This window comes from Hyla sarda, chromosome 4 (genome assembly GCF_029499605.1).
Source record: "Hyla sarda isolate aHylSar1 chromosome 4, aHylSar1.hap1, whole genome shotgun sequence".
Classification (NCBI taxonomy): domain Eukaryota; kingdom Metazoa; phylum Chordata; class Amphibia; order Anura; family Hylidae; genus Hyla; species Hyla sarda.
The window spans coordinates 271,908,590-271,929,688 of record NC_079192.1 but is presented as its reverse complement, the minus strand read 5'-3'; the positions used below and the strand labels follow the sequence as shown (position 1 = coordinate 271,929,688).

The 21,099-nt window shown below is 39.0% G+C and overlaps 1 protein-coding gene across 10 annotated transcripts in view; it reads right to left on the bottom strand.

Annotated features, from left to right (window-relative positions):
- The window catches only part of GRIP1 (glutamate receptor interacting protein 1), a 598,139-nt gene that overhangs the window by 321,656 nt on the left and 255,384 nt on the right, over positions 1-21,099 (bottom strand). For 2 of the 10 annotated variants that reach the window (XM_056574227.1, XM_056574216.1), the window contains exon 1: positions 3,682-4,110. The exons of 2 other annotated variants lie outside the window; for them this stretch is intronic. In XM_056574227.1, coding sequence (XP_056430202.1) covers positions 3,682-3,814 — 133 coding nt within the window. In that variant the 5' untranslated portion in view covers positions 3,815-4,110. Of the gene's footprint in view, positions 1-3,681; positions 4,115-21,099 lie in introns of those variants that run through there. 6 more of the 10 variants (XM_056574225.1, XM_056574226.1, XM_056574199.1 and 3 more) reach the window with 6 other exon arrangements.

Here is a 21,099-nt window from a genome sequence, read left to right as displayed (position 1 = left end):
AGATGTCAGGAGAGAGCACTGTTGCCAGACAGAAAAAACAACTCAACTTCAGCAGCTGATAATTATTGGAAGGATTGAGATTTCTTTATAGAAGTCATTTACAAATCTGTTTAGCTTTCTGGAGCCAGTTGATATATATATATATATATAAATAAATAAATAAAAGTTTTTCCCTGGAATACCCCTTTAAGGCAATATTGCTTTGGATTTGATTTAGTTTTCGGTTCTTGGTGGACCAATGATAAAGAAGTGGCAGTCTTTCTTGAAATCTTTCTTTGTGGAAAGCAAAGATTACTGTCACCAATGCACACATAATGCAATATGACACACCAGGCTCAGTGAATACTGCATGGCCTGTAGTTTGCCTGCCACTGTCTCCTCGGGCAGATCGGGCTATTGGTAAACTAAAGGGACAAGTCTGAGACAGGCCAAGAGAAGAAAGGAGTGACAGCTACACCAAATATGGGAAAGACCCCCTCCTCCCCCCTTACAGTTGGGTAACTGTTGTCTTTTCAGGACAATTTACAAGCAGGATTCTAGCTTGCAGGAATGATCATGTTCACACTGCAGTTACAACAGATAAGACCAGAATAAACAATGCAGGCATGGAGTACATACACTGCGTATCATATCCGCCTAATAAATAAGATCAACCACCACAAAAATCCACAGGATTCAACAAGAAATCAAAATACAGTGATCCCTCAACTTACAATGGCCTCAACATACAATAGTTTCAACATACAATGGTCTTTTCTGGACCACTGTAACTTGAAACCAGACTCAACATACAATGCTACAGACAGTCCAGATCTGCGAAACGTGTCACAACTGGAGGAACTGACCAATCAGAATGGGCATTTTACTGGTAAATCACCTCTATTACTGAAGTGCATGCACTGGTGTCTAGTAGCGCCCCCTACAGTACAGGGAGGAACTACAAGTTCTGTACTACACCTTACCTGTGCCAGGGTTAGCTGCGCCTTTGGACACCAAGTAAGGGCGGCTCCATTTGGGACACTGTGTGTACTGTATAGGACCCTGAAGAAGCTCCAGTCCTCTACATAAACCATTGTTTCCCAAGCAGGGTGTCTCCAGCTGTTGCAAAACTACAACTCCCAGCATGCCCGGACAGCCAACGGCTGTCCGGGCATGCTGGGAGTTGTAGTTTTGCAACAGCTGGAGGCACCCTGGTTGGGAAACACTGAAATAGACAGTGATTTACAGCTCCCAGCAGATCTTTCTTACTTTTATATGGAAGGATTTGCTATATCTATATTAGTTATCTACTTATTTTTCTTTAATCCTCACTTTTTCCTATTTTCGGATGACATTTTGGTGGCTTCAGAACCAATTACCAGGTTTCCATAGAGTTCTGGTCTCAACATACAATGGTTTCAACATACAATGGTCGTCCCGGAACCAATTAACATTGTAACTTGAGGGACGACTGTAATAATAATCATTATAATAATAAATAAATAATAATAGCAATAATAAAGATACAAAGGCTATATTAGACATATCGGGACTAGAGATGAGCGAACTTACAGTAAATTCGATTCGTCACGAACTTCTCGGCTCGGCAGTTGCTGACTTTTCCTGCATAAATTAGTTCAGCTTTCAGGTGACTCTTTCCCAGGACTGTATCCACCTTTTCCAGCCCACCGGACCACCTGAAGGCTGAACTAATTTATGCAGTATAAGTCATCAACTGCCGAGCCATGAAGTTCGTGACGAATCGAATTTACTGTAAGTTCACTCATCTCTAATTGGGACCCATTAACCTATAATACTAAATCACTGTACACCAACATTACACACATATTAAGTAAAATGTCACCACAGGAGCAAAGAAAGTTCATGTCCACCCCATAGACTCGTCTGGAGAAAGTAGTCTGAAAGTTTTTACATGGGCTCCCCTTGGTGTTTTAGGGCCCCCGTGATGACACCGTTGAAGGTTATATACACTATTAATAGGGAACCCTCAGCCATCTATATAAAAGAGGAAGATAGGGTGGGCATTTATTGGGGTTAATGAACCCACTGTATTCATTCTGAGCCCGATGTGCATAAAGTCCCAATGACACCTACCAGCACATGGGGGATTGGCTTTCCAGACGCTTATAGGATGACTGATCATATAAAAAGGTTTCTTAAAATTTTCTTAATTGAAAAATGAATGTGAAAGATGCCCACACTGGCATTGTCCAGCCGCATGCACCATCTTTCCCCCCCAAGGGTCTATACACTCGGCAGAATTTCCTCCTCAAATTATAGCCCATAGACTTCTATTGGATTCCGCACTCCCATTCACACTCCTTGCGGAAATTCTGAAGTGTGAATGGGAGTGCGGAATCCCATAGAAGTCTATGGGCTTTAATCTGAGGTAGAATTCCGCCATGTGAATTAAACCCTAAGTGTACTATAAGTAAGTGCTACAAAAATATTCCAGTAGGATACACCTAAATCAGAACATAGTGCACCACAAACTAAATGTGAAAAATGAAGACATATCTTTATTGGGAATTACAAAAAGGTTAAAAAACATAATAGGATAGTGGTCTTCAACCTGCGGACATCCAGATTTTGCAAAACTACAACTCCCAGCATGCCCGGACAGCCATTGGCTGTCCGGGCATGCTGGGAGTTGTAGTTTTGCAACATCTGGAGGTCCGCAGGTTGAAGACCACTGCAATAGGACATCACATAAAGGCACCAGATTACATACAGAGAATAGATATACTGGTGTACTGTGAAGAGATCTGCCAGGTACAAATACATAGTAGACAGTCATGCGATGCACAAGACAATGCAGAGGATAGACCTGGACAAAAGGAATAGAAAAATTATTTAGGATGCCAAACCATACCTATACAAACCCCTAAAATATTCCAGTAGTCAACAAATACATACAAACTGCATCCCCTAGACCAGTGGTCTTCAACCTGCAGACCTCCAGATGTTGCAAAACTACAACTCCCAGCATGCCCGGATAGCCGTTGGCTGTCCGGGCATGCTGGGAGTTGTAGTTTTGCAACATCTGGAGGTCCGCAGGTTGAAGACCACTGCCCTAGGCTCTGTTCACACACACATTTGTAGAAATTGTATCATTTTCCATGTATTTCTCTCAAACATGAAAAAAGTTCTCCATCCTATCCAGAACACTGGTCCCATGACTATCACCGGGCGCCCTAAAGGGTGAAGATGAGGAGGATTGTTCTCTCAGGACAACTCCATGGACTGAAGACGGTATTGGACAATGTGACCACCAACCTGATCATATGGATACGGCCAGGGGTCAAGTCTAGGAAAAACAGTGAGAGAACTCATTCACTCAAGGGGCTTCTGCTAATCGGAACGGTGTTCCTGCTGTGAAAAAAAGTGCAGGAACTCAGTTCCCACGCGTTCCTGCAGGATTTGAGCCCTGGGTCCAGCACTAAGTATAAGAAGAGACATAGACTGCAAGAGGCTTGATGTAACCAGGTGTAGAGTTGGAAATGGTACCTGTGTAACTTCCCCACAAGATACAGCTGGACTGACGCTGTGTACACATATAGTACAATCTGCTGGTTACGCACTGAATTGCAGCATATTCCCGTCTGTTACACAATGTATTGCAGCAGCAGAGCAGCCGACACAACACCTGCTGTACCCACATAACACACACACGGCTCTTACTTCTGAAATGCTCGGAAGCGTAGTAATAGACATCCTCGTAGCCTTCGTGGTAATCCTCCTCAGGTCGATACTTCTTGCCTTTCCTTCTCCTGGATCTTCGGATCTGCCTGACGAAGCCCAGAAACCTTTCCATAGCCCCCGCTGGTAGTGGTGGTGCCCGGTTAGGTAGGTGAGACAGGCTGGGGGCAGGGGGTACGTATGGGCATCCACTGGGGACCTGTCACCGCTATGTGTACACTGCCCTCACCTGGCTCCTCACAATGAGTCAGTCCTCTCCCCAGAGGCAGCAGGTTTCCTTGGCAGTGAGGTGCCCCAGAGGGGCAGAGTGTGGTAAACTTGCCTGGCTGTGATTGAGAGTGTGGTGTGTGTGAGAGGTCTCCCTGCACTGACATGTCTCTCCCCCACTCCCCCTCCTCTACTGCCGGCTTTCCATCATTGGGAGAGGGGGCTGGAGGGAGACGCCTAGCTGTCAGGGCTGAACCATTGTGCTGCAGAGCAGGAGTAACAACCAGGTCGGCAGCCTCTTCCTTGTGTTTGTTGGGGGACTAAAGACAAAAACTCAAGGTTAAATCCCCCTCCCTCCAGCCTTATGATAATAAAAGTGGTGGTGCCCCCACAGGATTACAATATTGTTATCTATACTCGCCACATTATAGGATCATCACAATGGTGCGAGAGCTACACACGTATAGAGCTACACACGTATAGTACTAGTATAACAACACCTACAAGTGCATAACTATAGTACTATTACCTACAGGACCAGCAAGCACTGCACTATAGTATCATTACAATGGTGTGAGGGCTACACACGTATAGTACTAGTATAATAACACCTACAAGTGCATAACTATAGTACTATTACCTACAGGACCAGCAAACACCGCACTATAGTATCATTACAATGGTGCGAGAGCTACACACGTATAGTACTAGTATAATAACACCTACAAGTGCATAACTATAGTACTATTACCTACAGGACCAGCAAACACTGCACTATAGTATCATTACAATGGTGTGAGAGCTACACACGTATAGTACTAGTATAATAACACCTACAAGTGCATAACTATAGTACTATTACCTACAGGACCAGCAAACACTGCACTATAGTATCATTACAATGGTGTGAGAGCTACACACGTATAGTACTAGTATAATAACACCTACAAGTGCATAACTATAGTACTATTACCTACAGGACCAGCAAACACTGCACTATAGTATCATTACAATGGTGTGAGAGCTACACACGTATAGTACTAGTATAATAACACCTACAAGTGCATTACTATAGTACTATTACCTACAGGACCAGCAAACACTGCACTATAGTATCATTACAATGGTGCGAGAGCTACACACGTATAGTACTAGTATAATAACACCTACAAGTGCATTACTATAGTACTATTACCTACAGGACCAGCAAACACTGCACTATAGTATCATTACAATGGTGCGAGAGCTACACACGTATAGTACTAGTATAATAACACCTACAAGTGCATTACTATAGTACTATTACCTACAGGACCAGCAAACACTGCACTACAGTATCATTACAATGGTGTGAGAGCTACACACATATAGTACTAGTATAATAACACCTACAAGTGCATAACTATAGTATTATTACCTACAGGACCAGCAAACACTGCACTACAGTATCATTACAATGGTGTGAGAGCTACACACGTATAGTACTAGTATAATAACACCTACAAGTGCATAACTATAGTACTATTACCTACAGGACCAGCAAACACTAAACTATAGTATCATTACAATGGTGCGAGAGCTACACACGTATAGTACTAGTATAATAACACCTACAAGTGCATTACTATAGTACTATTACCTACAGGACCAGCAAACACTGCACTATAGTATCATTACAATGGTGTGAGAGCTACACACGTATAGTACTAGTATAATAACCCCTACAAGTGCATAACTATAGTACTATTACCTACAGGACCAGCAAACATTGCACTATAGTATCATTACAATGGTGCGAGAGCTACACACGTATAGTACTAGTATAATAACACCTACAAGTGCATTACTATAGTACTATTACCTACAGGACCAGCAGACACTGCACTATAGTATCATTACAATGGTGTGAGGGCTACACACGTATAGTACTAGTATAATAACTCCTACAAGTTCATTACTATAGTACTATTACCTACAGGACCAGCAAACACTGCACTATAGTATCATTACAATGGTGCGAGAGCTACACACGTATAGTACTAGTATAATAACACCTACAAGTGTATAACTATAGTACTATTACCTACAGGACCAGCAAACACCGCACTATAGTATCATTACAATGGTGTGAGGGCTACACACGTATAGTATAATAACACCTACAAGTGCATAACTATAGTACTATTACCTACAGGACCAGCAAACACTGCACTATAGTATCATTACAATGGTGCGAGAGCTACACACGTATAGTACTAGTATAATAACACCTACAAGTGTATAACTATAGTACTATTACCTACAGGACCAGCAAACACCGCACTATAGTATCATTACAATGGTGCGAGAGCTACACACATATAGTATAATAACACCTACAAGTGCATAACTATAGTACTATTACCTACAGGACCAGCAAACACTGCACTATAGTAACATTACAATGGTGCGAGAGCTACACACGTATAGTACTAGTATAATAACACCTACAAGTGCATAACTATAGTACTATTACCTACAGGACCAGCAAACACTGCACTATAGTATCATTACAATGGTGCGAGACCTACACACATATAGTACTAGTATAATAACACCTACAAGTGCATAACTATAGTACTATTACCTACAGGACCAGCAAACACTGCACTATAGTATCATTACAATGGTGCGAGAGCTACACACGTATAGTACTAGTATAATAACTCCTACAAGTTCATTACTATAGTACTATTACCTACAGGACCAGCAAACACTGCACTATAGAATCATTACAATGGTGCGAGAGCTACACACATATAGTATAACACCTACAAGTGCATAACTATAGTACTATTACCTACAGGACCAGCAAACACTGCACTATAGTAACATTACAATGGTGCGAGAGCTACACACGTATAGTACTAGTATAATAACACCTACAAGTGCATAACTATAGTACTATTACCTACAGGACCAGCAAACACTGCACTATAGTATCATTACAATGGTGCGAGAGCTACACACGTATAGTACTAGTATAATAACACCTACAAGTGCATTACTATAATATTATTACCTACAGGACCAGCAAACACTGCACTATAGTATCATTACAATGGTGCGAGAGCTACACACGTATAGTACTAGTATAATAACACCTACAAGTACATTACTATAGTACTATTACCTACAGGACCAGCAAACACTGCACTATAGTATCATTACAATGGTGTGAGAGCTACACACGTATAGTACTAGTATAATAACACCTACAAGTGCATAACTATAGTACTATTACCTACAGGACCAGCAAACACTGCACTATAGTATCATTACAATGGTGCGAGAGCTACACACGTATAGTACTAGTATAATAACCCCTACAAGTGCATAACTATAGTACTATTACCTACAGGACCAGCAAACATTGCACTATAGTATCATTACAATGGTGCGAGAGCTACACACGTATAGTACTAGTATAATAACACCTACAAGTGCATTACTATAGTACTATTACCTACAGGACCAGCAGACACTGCACTATAGTATCATTACAATGGTGTGAGGGCTACACACGTATAGTACTAGTATAATAACTCCTACAAGTTCATTACTATAGTACTATTACCTACAGGACCAGCAAACACTGCACTATAGTATCATTACAATGGTGCGAGAGCTACACACGTATAGTACTAGTATAATAACACCTACAAGTGCATTACTATAGTACTATTACCTACAGGACCAGCAAACACTGCACTATAGTATCATTACAATGGTGCGAGAGCTACACACGTATAGTACTAGTATAATAACACCTACAAGTGCATAACTATAGTACTATTACCTACAGGACCAGCAAACACTGCACTATAGTATCATTACAATGGTGCGAGACCTACACACATATAGTACTAGTATAATAACACCTACAAGTGCATAACTATAGTACTATTACCTACAGGACCAGCAAACACTGCACTATAGTATCATTACAATGGTGCGAGAGCTACACACGTATAGTACTAGTATAATAACTCCTACAAGTTCATTACTATAGTACTATTACCTACAGGACCAGCAAACACTGCACTATAGTATCATTACAATGGTGCGAGAGCTACACACATATAGTATAATAACACCTACAAGTGCATAACTATAGTACTATTACCTACAGGACCAGCAAACACTGCACTATAGTATCATTACAATGGTGCGAGAGCTACACACGTATAGCACTAGTATAATAACACCTACAAGTGCATAACTATAGTACTATTACCTACAGGACCAGCAAACACTGCACTATAGTATCATTACAATGGTGCGAGAGCTACACACGTATAGTACTAGTATAATAACTCCTACAAGTTCATTACTATAGTACTATTACCTACAGGACCAGCAAACACTGCACTATAGTATCATTACAATGGTGTGAGAGCTACACACGTATAGTACTAGTATAATAACCCCTACAAGTGCATAACTATAGTACTATTACATACAGGACCAGCAAACACTGCACTATAGTATCATTACAATGGTGTGAGAGCTACACACGTATAGTACTAGTATAATAACACCTACAAGTGCATAACTATAGTACTATTACCTACAGGACCAGCAAACACTGCACTATAGTATCATTACAATGGTGTGAGAGCTACACACGTATAGTACTAGTATAATAACACCTACAAGTGCATAACTATAGTACTATTACCTACAGGACCAGCAAACACTGCACTATAGTATCATTACAATGGTGCGAGAGCTACACACGTATAGTACTAGTATAATAACCCCTACAAGTGCATAACTATAGTACTATTACCTACAGGACCAGCAGACACTGCACTATAGTATCATTACAATGGTGCGAGAGCTACACACGTATAGTACTAGTATAATAACACCTACAAGTGCATAACTATAGTACTATTACCTACAGGACCAGCAAACACTACACTATAGTATCATTACAATGGTGTGAGAGCTACACACATATAGTACTAGTATAATAACCCCTACAAGTGCATAACTATAGTACTATTACCTACAGGACCAGCAAACACTGCACTATAGTATCATTACAATGGTGCGAGAGCTACACACATATAGTACTAGTATAATAACACCTACAAGTGCATTACTATAGTACTATTACCTACAGGACAGCAAACACTGCACTATAGTATCATTACAATGGTGTGAGAGCTACACACGTATAGTACTAGTATAATAACACCTACAAGTGCATAACTATAGTACTATTACCTACAGGACCAGCAAACACTGCACTATAGTATCATTACAATGGTGTGAGAGCTACACACGTATAGTACTAGTATAATAACACCTACAAGTGCATAACTATAGTACTATTACCTACAGGACCAGCAAACACTGCACTATAGTATCATTACAATGGTGCGAGAGCTACACACGTATAGTACTAGTATAATAACCCCTACAAGTGCATAACTATAGTACTATTATCTACAGGACCAGCAGACACTGCACTATAGTATCATTACAATGGTGCGAGAGCTACACACGTATAGTACTAGTATAATAACACCTACAAGTGCATAACTATAGTACTATTACCTACAGGACCAGCAAACACTGCACTATAGTATCATTACAATGGTGCGAGAGCTACACACATATAGTACTAGTATAATAACACCTACAAGTGCATTACTATAGTACTATTACCTACAGGACCAGCAAACACTGCACTACAGTATCATTACAATGGTGCGAGAGCTACACACGTATAGTACTAGTATAATAACACCTACAAGTGCATAACTATAGTACTATTACCTACAGGACCAGCAGACACTGCACTATAGTATCATTACAATGGTGCGAGAGCTACACACGTATAGTACTAGTATAATAACACCTACAAGTACATTACTATAGTACTATTACCTACAGGACCAGCAAACACTGCACTACAGTATCATTACAATGGTGCGAGAGCTACACACGTATAGTACTAGTATAACAACACCTACAAGTGCATAACTATAGTACTATTACCTACAGGACCAGCAAACACTGCACTATAGTATCATTACAATGGAGCGAGAGCTACACACGTATAGTACTAGTATAATAACACCTACAAGTGGATTACTATAGTACTATTACCTACAGGACCAGCAAACACTGCACTATAGTATCATTACAATGGTGCGAGAGCTACACACGTATAGTACTAGTATAATAACACCTACAAGTGCATAACTATAGTACTATTACCTACAGGACCAGCAAACACTGCACTATAGTATCATTACAATGGTGCGAGAGCTACACACGTATAGTACTAGTATAATAACTCCTACAAGTTCATTACTATAGTACTATTACCTACAGGACCAGCAAACACTGCACTATAGTATCATTACAATGGTGTGAGAGCTACACACGTATAGTACTAGTATAATAACACCTACAAGTGCATAACTATAGTACTATTACCTACAGGACCAGCAAACACTGCACTATAGTATCATTACAATGGTGTGAGAGCTACACACGTATAGTACTAGTATAATAACACCTACAAGTGCATAACTATAGTACTATTACCTACAGGACCAGCAAACACTGCACTATAGTATCATTACAATGGTGCGAGAGCTACACATGTATAGTACTAGTATAATAACCCCTACAAGTGCATAACTATAGTACTATTACCTACAGGACCAGCAGACACTGCACTATAGTATCATTACAATGGTGCGAGAGCTACACACGTATAGTACTAGTATAATAACACCTACAAGTGCATAACTATAGTACTATTACCTACAGGACCAGCAAACACTGCACTATAGTATCATTACAATGGTGCGAGAGCTACACACATATAGTACTAGTATAATAACACCTACAAGTGCATTACTATAGTACTATTACCTACAGGACCAGCAAACACTGCACTACAGTATCATTACAATGGTGCGAGAGCTACACACGTATAGTACTAGTATAATAACACCTACAAGTGCATAACTATAGTACTATTACCTACAGGACCAGCAAACACTGCACTACAGTATCATTACAATGGTGCGAGAGCTACACACGTATAGTACTAGTATAACAACACCTACAAGTGCATAACTATAGTACTATTACCTACAGGACCAGCAAACACCTCACTATAGTATCATTACAATGGAGCGAGAGCTACACACGTATAGTACTAGTATAATAACACCTACAAGTGGATTACTATAGTACTATTACCTACAGGACCAGCAAACACTGCACTATAGTATCATTACAATGGTGCGAGAGCTACACACGTATAGTACTAGTATAATAACACCTACAAGTGCATAACTATAGTACTATTACCTACAGGACCAGCAAACACTGCACTATAGTATCATTACAATGGTGCGAGATCTACACACGTATAGTACTAGTATAATAACACCTACAAGTGCATTACTATAGTACTATTACCTACAGGACCAGCAAACACTGCACTATAGTATCATTACAATGGTGCGAGAGCTACACACGTATAGTACTAGTATAATAACACCTACAAGTGTATAACTATAGTACTATTACCTACAGGACCAGCAAACACTGCACTATAGTATCATTACAATGGTGTGAGGGCTACACACGTATAGTACTAGTATAATAACACCTACAAGTGCATAACTATAGTACTATTACCTACAGGACCAGCAAACACTGCACTATAGTATCATTACAATGGTGCGAGATCTACACACGTATAGTACTAGTATAATAACACCTACAAGTGCATAACTATAGTACTATTACCTACAGGACCAGCAAACACTGCACTATAGTATCATTACAATGGTGCGAGAGCTACATACGTATAGTACTAGTATAATAACACCTACAAGTGCATAACTATAGTACTATTACCTACAGGACCAGCAAACACTGCACTATAGTATCATTACAATGGTGTGAGGGCTACACACGTATAGTACTAGTATAATAACACCTACAAGTGGATTACTATAGTACTATTACCTACAGGACCAGCAAACACTGCAATATAGTATCATTACAATGGTGTGAGAGCTACACACATATAGTACTAGTATAATAACACCTACAAGTGCATAACTATAGTACTATTACCTACAGGACCAGCAAACACCTCACTATAGTATCATTACAATGGTGCGAGAGCTACACACGTATAGTACTAGTATAATAACACCTACAAGTGCATTACTATAGTATTATTACCTACAGGACCAGCAAACACTGCACTATAGTATCATTACAATGGTGCGAGAGCTACACACGTATAGTACTAGTATAATAACACCTACAAGTGCATTACTATAGTACTATTACCTACAGGACAGCAAACACTGCACTATAGTATCATTACAATGGTGCGAGAGCTACACACGTATAGTACTAGTATAATAACACCTACAAGTGCATAACTATAGTACTATTACCTACAGGACCAGCAAACACTGCACTATAGTATCATTACAATGGTGCGAGAGCTACACACGTATAGTACTAGTATAATAACACCTACAAGTGCATAACTATAGTACTATTACCTACAGGACCAGCAAACACTGCACTATAGTATCATTACAATGGTGCGAGAGCTACACACGTATAGTACTAGTATAATAACACCTACAAGTACATTACTATAGTACTATTACCTACAGGACCAGCAAACACTGCACTATAGTATCATTACAATGGTGCGAGAGCTACACACGTATAGTACTAGTATAATAACACCTATAAGTGCATAACTATAGTACTATTACCTACAGGACCAGCAAACACTGCACTATAGTATCATTACAATGGTGTGAGAGCTACACACGTATAGTACTAGTATAATAACACCTACAAGTGCATAACTATAGTACTATAACCTACAGGACCAGCAAACACTGCACTATAGTATCATTACAATGGTGCGAGAGCTACACACGTATAGTACTAGTATAATAACACCTACAAGTGCATAACTATAGTACTATTACCTACAGGACCAGCAAACACTGCACTATAGTATCATTACAATGGTGTGAGGGCTACACACGTATAGTACTAGTATAATAACACCTACAAGTGCATTACTATAGTATTATTACCTACAGGACCAGCAAACACTGCACTATAGTATCATTACAATGGTGTGAGGGCTACACACGTATAGTACTAGTATAATAACACCTACAAGTGCATAACTATAGTACTATTACCTACAGGACCAGCAAACACTGCACTATAGTATCATTACAATGGTGCGAGAGCTACACACGTATAGTACTAGTATAATTACTCCTACAAGTGCATAACTATAGTACTATTACCTACAGGACCAGCAAACACTGCACTATAGTATCATTACAATGGTGTGAGGGCTACACAAGTATAGTACTAGTATAATAACACCTACAAGTACATTACTATAGTACTATTACCTACAGGACCAGCAAACACTGCACTATAGTATCATTACAATGGTGTGAGGGCTACACACGAATAGTACTAGTATAATAACACCTACAAGTGCATTACTATAGTACTATTACCTACAGGACCAGCAAACACTGCACTATAGTATCATTACAATGGTGCAAGAGCTACACACGTATAGTACTAGTATAATAACACCTACAAGTGCATTACTATAGTACTATTACCTACAGGACCAGCAAACACTGCACTATAGTATCATTACAATGGTGCAAGAGCTACACACGTATAGTACTAGTATAATAACACCTACAAGTACATTACTATAGTACTATTACCTACAGGACCAGCAAACACTGCACTATAGTAACATTACAATGGTGCGAGAGCTACACACGTATAGTACTAGTATAATAACACCTACAAGTGTATAACTATAGTACTATTACCTACAGGACCAGCAAACACTGCACTATAGTATCATTACAATGGTGCGAGAGCTACACACGTATAGTACTAGTATAATAACACCTACAAGTGCATAACTATAGTACTATTACCTACAGGACCAGCAAACACTGCACTATAGTATCATTACAATGGTGCGAGAGCTACACACGTATAGTACTAGTATAATAACACCTACAAGTGCATTACTATAGTACTATTACCTACAGGACCAGCAGACACTGCACTATAGTATCATTACAATGGTGTGAGGGCTACACACGTATAGTACTAGTATAATAACTCCTACAAGTGCATAACTATAGTACTATTACCTACAGGACCAGCAAACACTGCACTATAGTATCATTACAATGGTGCGAGACCTACACACATATAGTACTAGTATAATAACACCTACAAGTGCATAACTATAGTACTATTACCTACAGGACCAGCAAACACTGCACTATAGTATCATTACAATGGTGCGAGAGCTACACACGTATAGTACTAGTATAATAACTCCTACAAGTTCATTACTATAGTACTATTACCTACAGGACCAGCAAACACTGCACTATAGAATCATTACAATGGTGCGAGAGCTACACACATATAGTATAATAACACCTACAAGTGCATAACTATAGTACTATTACCTACAGGACCAGCAAACACTGCACTATAGTATCATTACAATGGTGCGAGAGCTACACACGTATAGCACTAGTATAATAACACCTACAAGTGCATAACTATAGTACTATTACCTACAGGACCAGCAAACACTGCACTATAGTATCATTACAATGGTGCGAGAGCTACACACGTATAGTACTAGTATAATAACTCCTACAAGTTCATTACTATAGTACTATTACCTACAGGACCAGCAAACACTGCACTATAGTATCATTACAATGGTGTGAGAGCTACACACGTATAGTACTAGTATAATAACACCTACAAGTGCATAACTATAGTACTATTACCTACAGGACCAGCAAACACTGCACTATAGTATCATTACAATGGTGTGAGAGCTACACACGTATAGTACTAGTATAATAACACCTACAAGTGCATAACTATAGTACTATTACCTACAGGACCAGCAAACACTGCACTATAGTATCATTACAATGGTGCGAGAGCTACACACGTATAGTACTAGTATAATAACCCCTACAAGTGCATAACTATAGTACTATTACCTACAGGACCAGCAGACACTGCACTATAGTATCATTACAATGGTGCGAGAGCTACACACGTATAGTACTAGTATAATAACACCTACAAGTGCATAACTATAGTACTATTACCTACAGGACCAGCAAACACTGCACTATAGTATCATTACAATGGTGCGAGAGCTACACACATATAGTACTAGTATAATAACACCTACAAGTGCATTACTATAGTACTATTACCTACAGGACAGCAAACACTGCACTATAGTATCATTACAATGGTGTGAGAGCTACACACGTATAGTACTAGTATAATAACACCTACAAGTGCATAACTATAGTACTATTACCTACAGGACCAGCAAACACTGCACTATAGTATCATTACAATGGTGTGAGAGCTACACACGTATAGTACTAGTATAATAACACCTACAAGTGCATAACTATAGTACTATTACCTACAGGACCAGCAAACACTGCACTATAGTATCATTACAATGGTGCGAGAGCTACACACGTATAGTACTAGTATAATAACCCCTACAAGTGCATAACTATAGTACTATTACCTACAGGACCAGCAGACACTGCACTATAGTATCATTACAATGGTGCGAGAGCTACACACGTATAGTACTAGTATAATAACACCTACAAGTGCATAACTATAGTACTATTACCTACAGGACCAGCAAACACTGCACTATAGTATCATTACAATGGTGCGAGAGCTACACACATATAGTACTAGTATAATAACACCTACAAGTGCATTACTATAGTACTATTACCTACAGGACCAGCAAACACTGCACTACAGTATCATTACAATGGTGCGAGAGCTACACACGTATAGTACTAGTATAATAACACCTACAAGTGCATAACTATAGTACTATTACCTACAGGACCAGCAAACACTGCACTACAGTATCATTACAATGGTGCGAGAGCTACACACGTATAGTACTAGTATAACAACACCTACAAGTGCATAACTATAGTACTATTACCTACAGGACCAGCAAACACTGCACTATAGTATCATTACAATGGAGCGAGAGCTACACACGTATAGTACTAGTATAATAACACCTACAAGTGGATTACTATAGTACTATTACCTACAGGACCAGCAAACACTGCACTATAGTATCATTACAATGGTGCGAGAGCTACACACGTATAGTACTAGTATAATAACACCTACAAGTGCATAACTATAGTACTATTACCTACAGGACCAGCAAACACTGCACTATAGTATCATTACAATGGTGCGAGAGCTACACACGTATAGTACTAGTATAATAACTCCTACAAGTTCATTACTATAGTACTATTACCTACAGGACCAGCAAACACTGCACTATAGTATCATTACAATGGTGTGAGAGCTACACACGTATAGTACTAGTATAATAACACCTACAAGTGCATAACTATAGTACTATTACCTACAGGACCAGCAAACACTGCACTATAGTATCATTACAATGGTGTGAGAGCTACACACGTATAGTACTAGTATAATAACACCTACAAGTGCATAACTATAGTACTATTACCTACAGGACCAGCAAACACTGCACTATAGTATCATTACAATGGTGCGAGAGCTACACACGTATAGTACTAGTATAATAACCCCTACAAGTGCATAACTATAGTACTATTACCTACAGGACCAGCAGACACTGCACTATAGTATCATTACAATGGTGCGAGAGCTACACACGTATAGTACTAGTATAATAACACCTACAAGTGCATAACTATAGTACTATTACCTACAGGACCAGCAAACACTGCACTATAGTATCATTACAATGGTGCGAGAGCTACACACATATAGTACTAGTATAATAACACCTACAAGTGCATTACTATAGTACTATTACCTACAGGACCAGCAAACACTGCACTACAGTATCATTACAATGGTGCGAGAGCTACACACGTATAGTACTAGTATAATAACACCTACAAGTGCATAACTATAGTACTATTACCTACAGGACCAGCAAACACTGCACTACAGTATCATTACAATGGTGCGAGAGCTACACACGTATAGTACTAGTATAACAACACCTACAAGTGCATAACTATAGTACTATTACCTACAGGACCAGCAAACACTGCACTATAGTATCATTACAATGGAGCGAGAGCTACACACGTATAGTACTAGTATAATAACACCTACAAGTGGATTACTATAGTACTATTACCTACAGGACCAGCAAACACTGCACTATAGTATCATTACAATGGTGCGAGAGCTACACACGTATAGTACTAGTATAATAACACCTACAAGTGCATAACTATAGTACTATTACCTACAGGACCAGCAAACACTGCACTATAGTATCATTACAATGGTGCGAGGGCTACACACGAATAGTACTAGTATAACAACACCTACAAGTGCATAACTATAGTACTATTACCTACAGGACCAGCAAACACTGCACTATAGTATCATTACAATGGTGCGAGGGCTACACACGAATAGTACTAGTATAATAACACCTACAAGTGCATAACTATAGTACTATTACCTACAGGACCAGCAAACACTGCACTATAGTATCATTACAATGGTGCGAGATCTACACACGTATAGTACTAGTATAATAACACCTACAAGTGCATAACTATAGTACTATTACCTACAGGACCAGCAAACACTGCACTATAGTATCATTACAATGGTGTGAGGGCTACACACGTATAGTACTAGTATAATAACACCTACAAGTGCATTACTATAGTACTATTACCTACAGGACCAGCAAACACTGCACTATAGTATCATTACAATGGTGCGAGAGCTACACACGTATAGTACTAGTATAATAACTCCTACAAGTGCATAACTATAGTACTATTACCTACAGGACCAGCAAACACTGCACTATAGTATCATTACAATGGTGTGAGGGCTACACACGAATAGTACTAGTATAATAACACCTACAAGTGCATAACTATAGTATTATTACCTACAGGACCAGCAAACACTGCACTATAGTATCATTACAATGGTGCGAGAGCTACACACGTATAGTACTAGTATAATAACTCCTACAAGTGCATAACTATAGTACTATTACCTACAGGACCAGCAAACACTGCACTATAGTATCATTACAATGGTGTGAGGGCTACACACGAATAGTACTAGTATAATAACACCTACAAGTGCATTACTATAGTACTATTACCTACAGGACCAGCAAACACTGCACTATAGTATCATTACAATGGTGCGAGAGCTACACACATATAGTACTAGTATAATAACACCTACAAGTGCATTACTATAGTACTATTACCTACAGGACCAGCAAACACTGCACTATAGTATCATTACAATGGTGCAAGAGCTACACACATATAGTACTAGTATAATAACACCTACAAGTGCATTACTATAGTACTATTACCTACAGGACCAGCAAACACTGCACTATAGTATCATTACAATGGTGCAAGAGCTACACACATATAGTACTAGTATAATAACACCTACAAGTGCATTACTATAGTACTATTACCTACAGGACCAGCAAACACTGCACTATAGTATCATTACAATGGTGCAAGAGCTACACACGTATAGTACTAGTATAATAACACCTACAAGTGCATTACTATAGTACTATTACCTACAGGACCAGCAAACACTGCACTATAGTATCATTACAATGGTGCGAGAGCTACACACGTATAGTACTAGTATAATAACACCTACAAGTACATTACTATAGTACTATTACCTACAGGACCAGCAAACACTGCACTATAGTATCATTACAATGGTGCGAGAGCTACACACGTATAGTACTAGTATAATAACACCTACAAGTGCATAACTATAGTACTATTACCTACAGGACCAGCAAACACTGCACTATAGTATCATTACAATGGTGCGAGAGCTACACACGTATAGTACTAGTATAATAACACCTACAAGTGTATAACTATAGTACTATTACCTACAGGACCAGCAAACACTGCACTATAGTATCATTACAATGGTGCGAGAGCTACACACGTATAGTACTAGTATAATAACTCCTACAAGTGCATTACTATAGTACTATTACCTACAGGACCAGCAAACACTACACTATAGTATCATTACAATGGTGCAAGAGCTACACACGTATAGTACTAGTATAATAACACCTACAAGTGTATAACTATAGTACTATTACCTACAGGACCAGCAAACACTGCACTATAGTATCATTACAATGGTGTGAGGGCTACACACATATAGTACTAGTATAATAACACCTACAAGTGTATAACTATAGTACTATTACCTACAGGACCAGCACACACTGCACTATAGTAACATTACAATGGTGTGAGATCTACACACATATAGTACTAGTATAATAACACCTACAAGTGTATAACTATAGTACTATTACCTACAGGACCAGCAAACACTGCACTATAGTATCATTACAATGGTGCGAGAGCTACACACGTATAGTACTAGTATAATAACACCTACAAGTGCATTACTATAGTACTATTACCTACAGGACCAGCAAACACTGCACTATAGTATCATTACAATGGTGTGAGAGCTACACACGTATAGTACTAGTATAATAACACCTACAAGTGCATTACTATAGTACTATTACCTACAGGACCAGCAAACACTGCACTATAGTATCATTACAATGGTGCGAGAGCTACACACGTATAGTACTAGTATAATAACACCTACAAGTGCATAACTATAGTACTATTACCTACAGGACCAGCAAACACTGCACTATAGTATCATTACAATGGTGCGAGAGCTACACACATATAGTACTAGTATAATAACCCCTACAAGTGCATAACTATAGTACTATTACCTACAGGACCAGCAGACACTGCACTATAGTATCATTACAATGGTGCGAGAGCTACACACGTATAGTACTAGTATAATAACACCTACAAGTGCATAACTATAGTACTATTACCTACAGGACCAGCAAACACTGCACTATAGTATCATTACAATGGTGCGAGAGCTACACACATATAGTACTAGTATAATAACACCTACAAGTGCATAACTATAGTACTATTACCTACAGGACCAGCAAACACCTCACTATAGTATCATTACAATGGTGCGAGAGCTACACACGTATAGTACTAGTATAATAACTCCTACAAGTGCATAACTATAGTACTATTACCTACAGGACCAGCAAACACTGCACTATAGTATCATTACAATGGTGCGAGAGCTACACACGTATAGTACTAGTATAATAACACCTACAAGTACATTACTATAGTACTATTACCTACAGGACCAGCAAACACTGGACTATAGTATCATTACAATGGTGCAAGAGCTACACACATATAGTACTAGTATAATAACACCTACAAGTGCATTACTATAGTACTATTACCTACAGGACCAGCAAACACCTCACTATAGTATCATTACAATGGTGTGAGGGCTACACACGTATAGTACTAGTATAATAACTCCTACAAGTGCATAACTATAGTATTATTACCTACAGGACCAGCAGACACTGCACTATAGTATCATTACAATGGTGCGAGAGCTACACACGTATAGTACTAGTATAATAACACCTACAAGTGCATAACTATAGTACTATTACCTTCAGGACCAGCAAACACTGCACTATAGTATCATTACAATGGTGCGAGAGCTACACACGTATAGTACTAGTATAATAACACCTACAAGTGCATTACTATAGTACTATTACCTACAGGACCAGCAAACACTGCACTATAGTATCATTACAATGGTGCGAGAGCTACACACGTATAGTACTAGTATAATAACACCTACAAGTACATTACTATAGTACTATTACCTACAGGACCAGCAGACACTGCACTATAGTATCATTACAATGGTGTGAGGGCTACACACGTATAATACTAGTATAATAACACCTACAAGTACATTACTATAGTACTATTACCTACAGGACCAGCAAACACTGCACTATAGTATCATTACAATGGTGCGAGA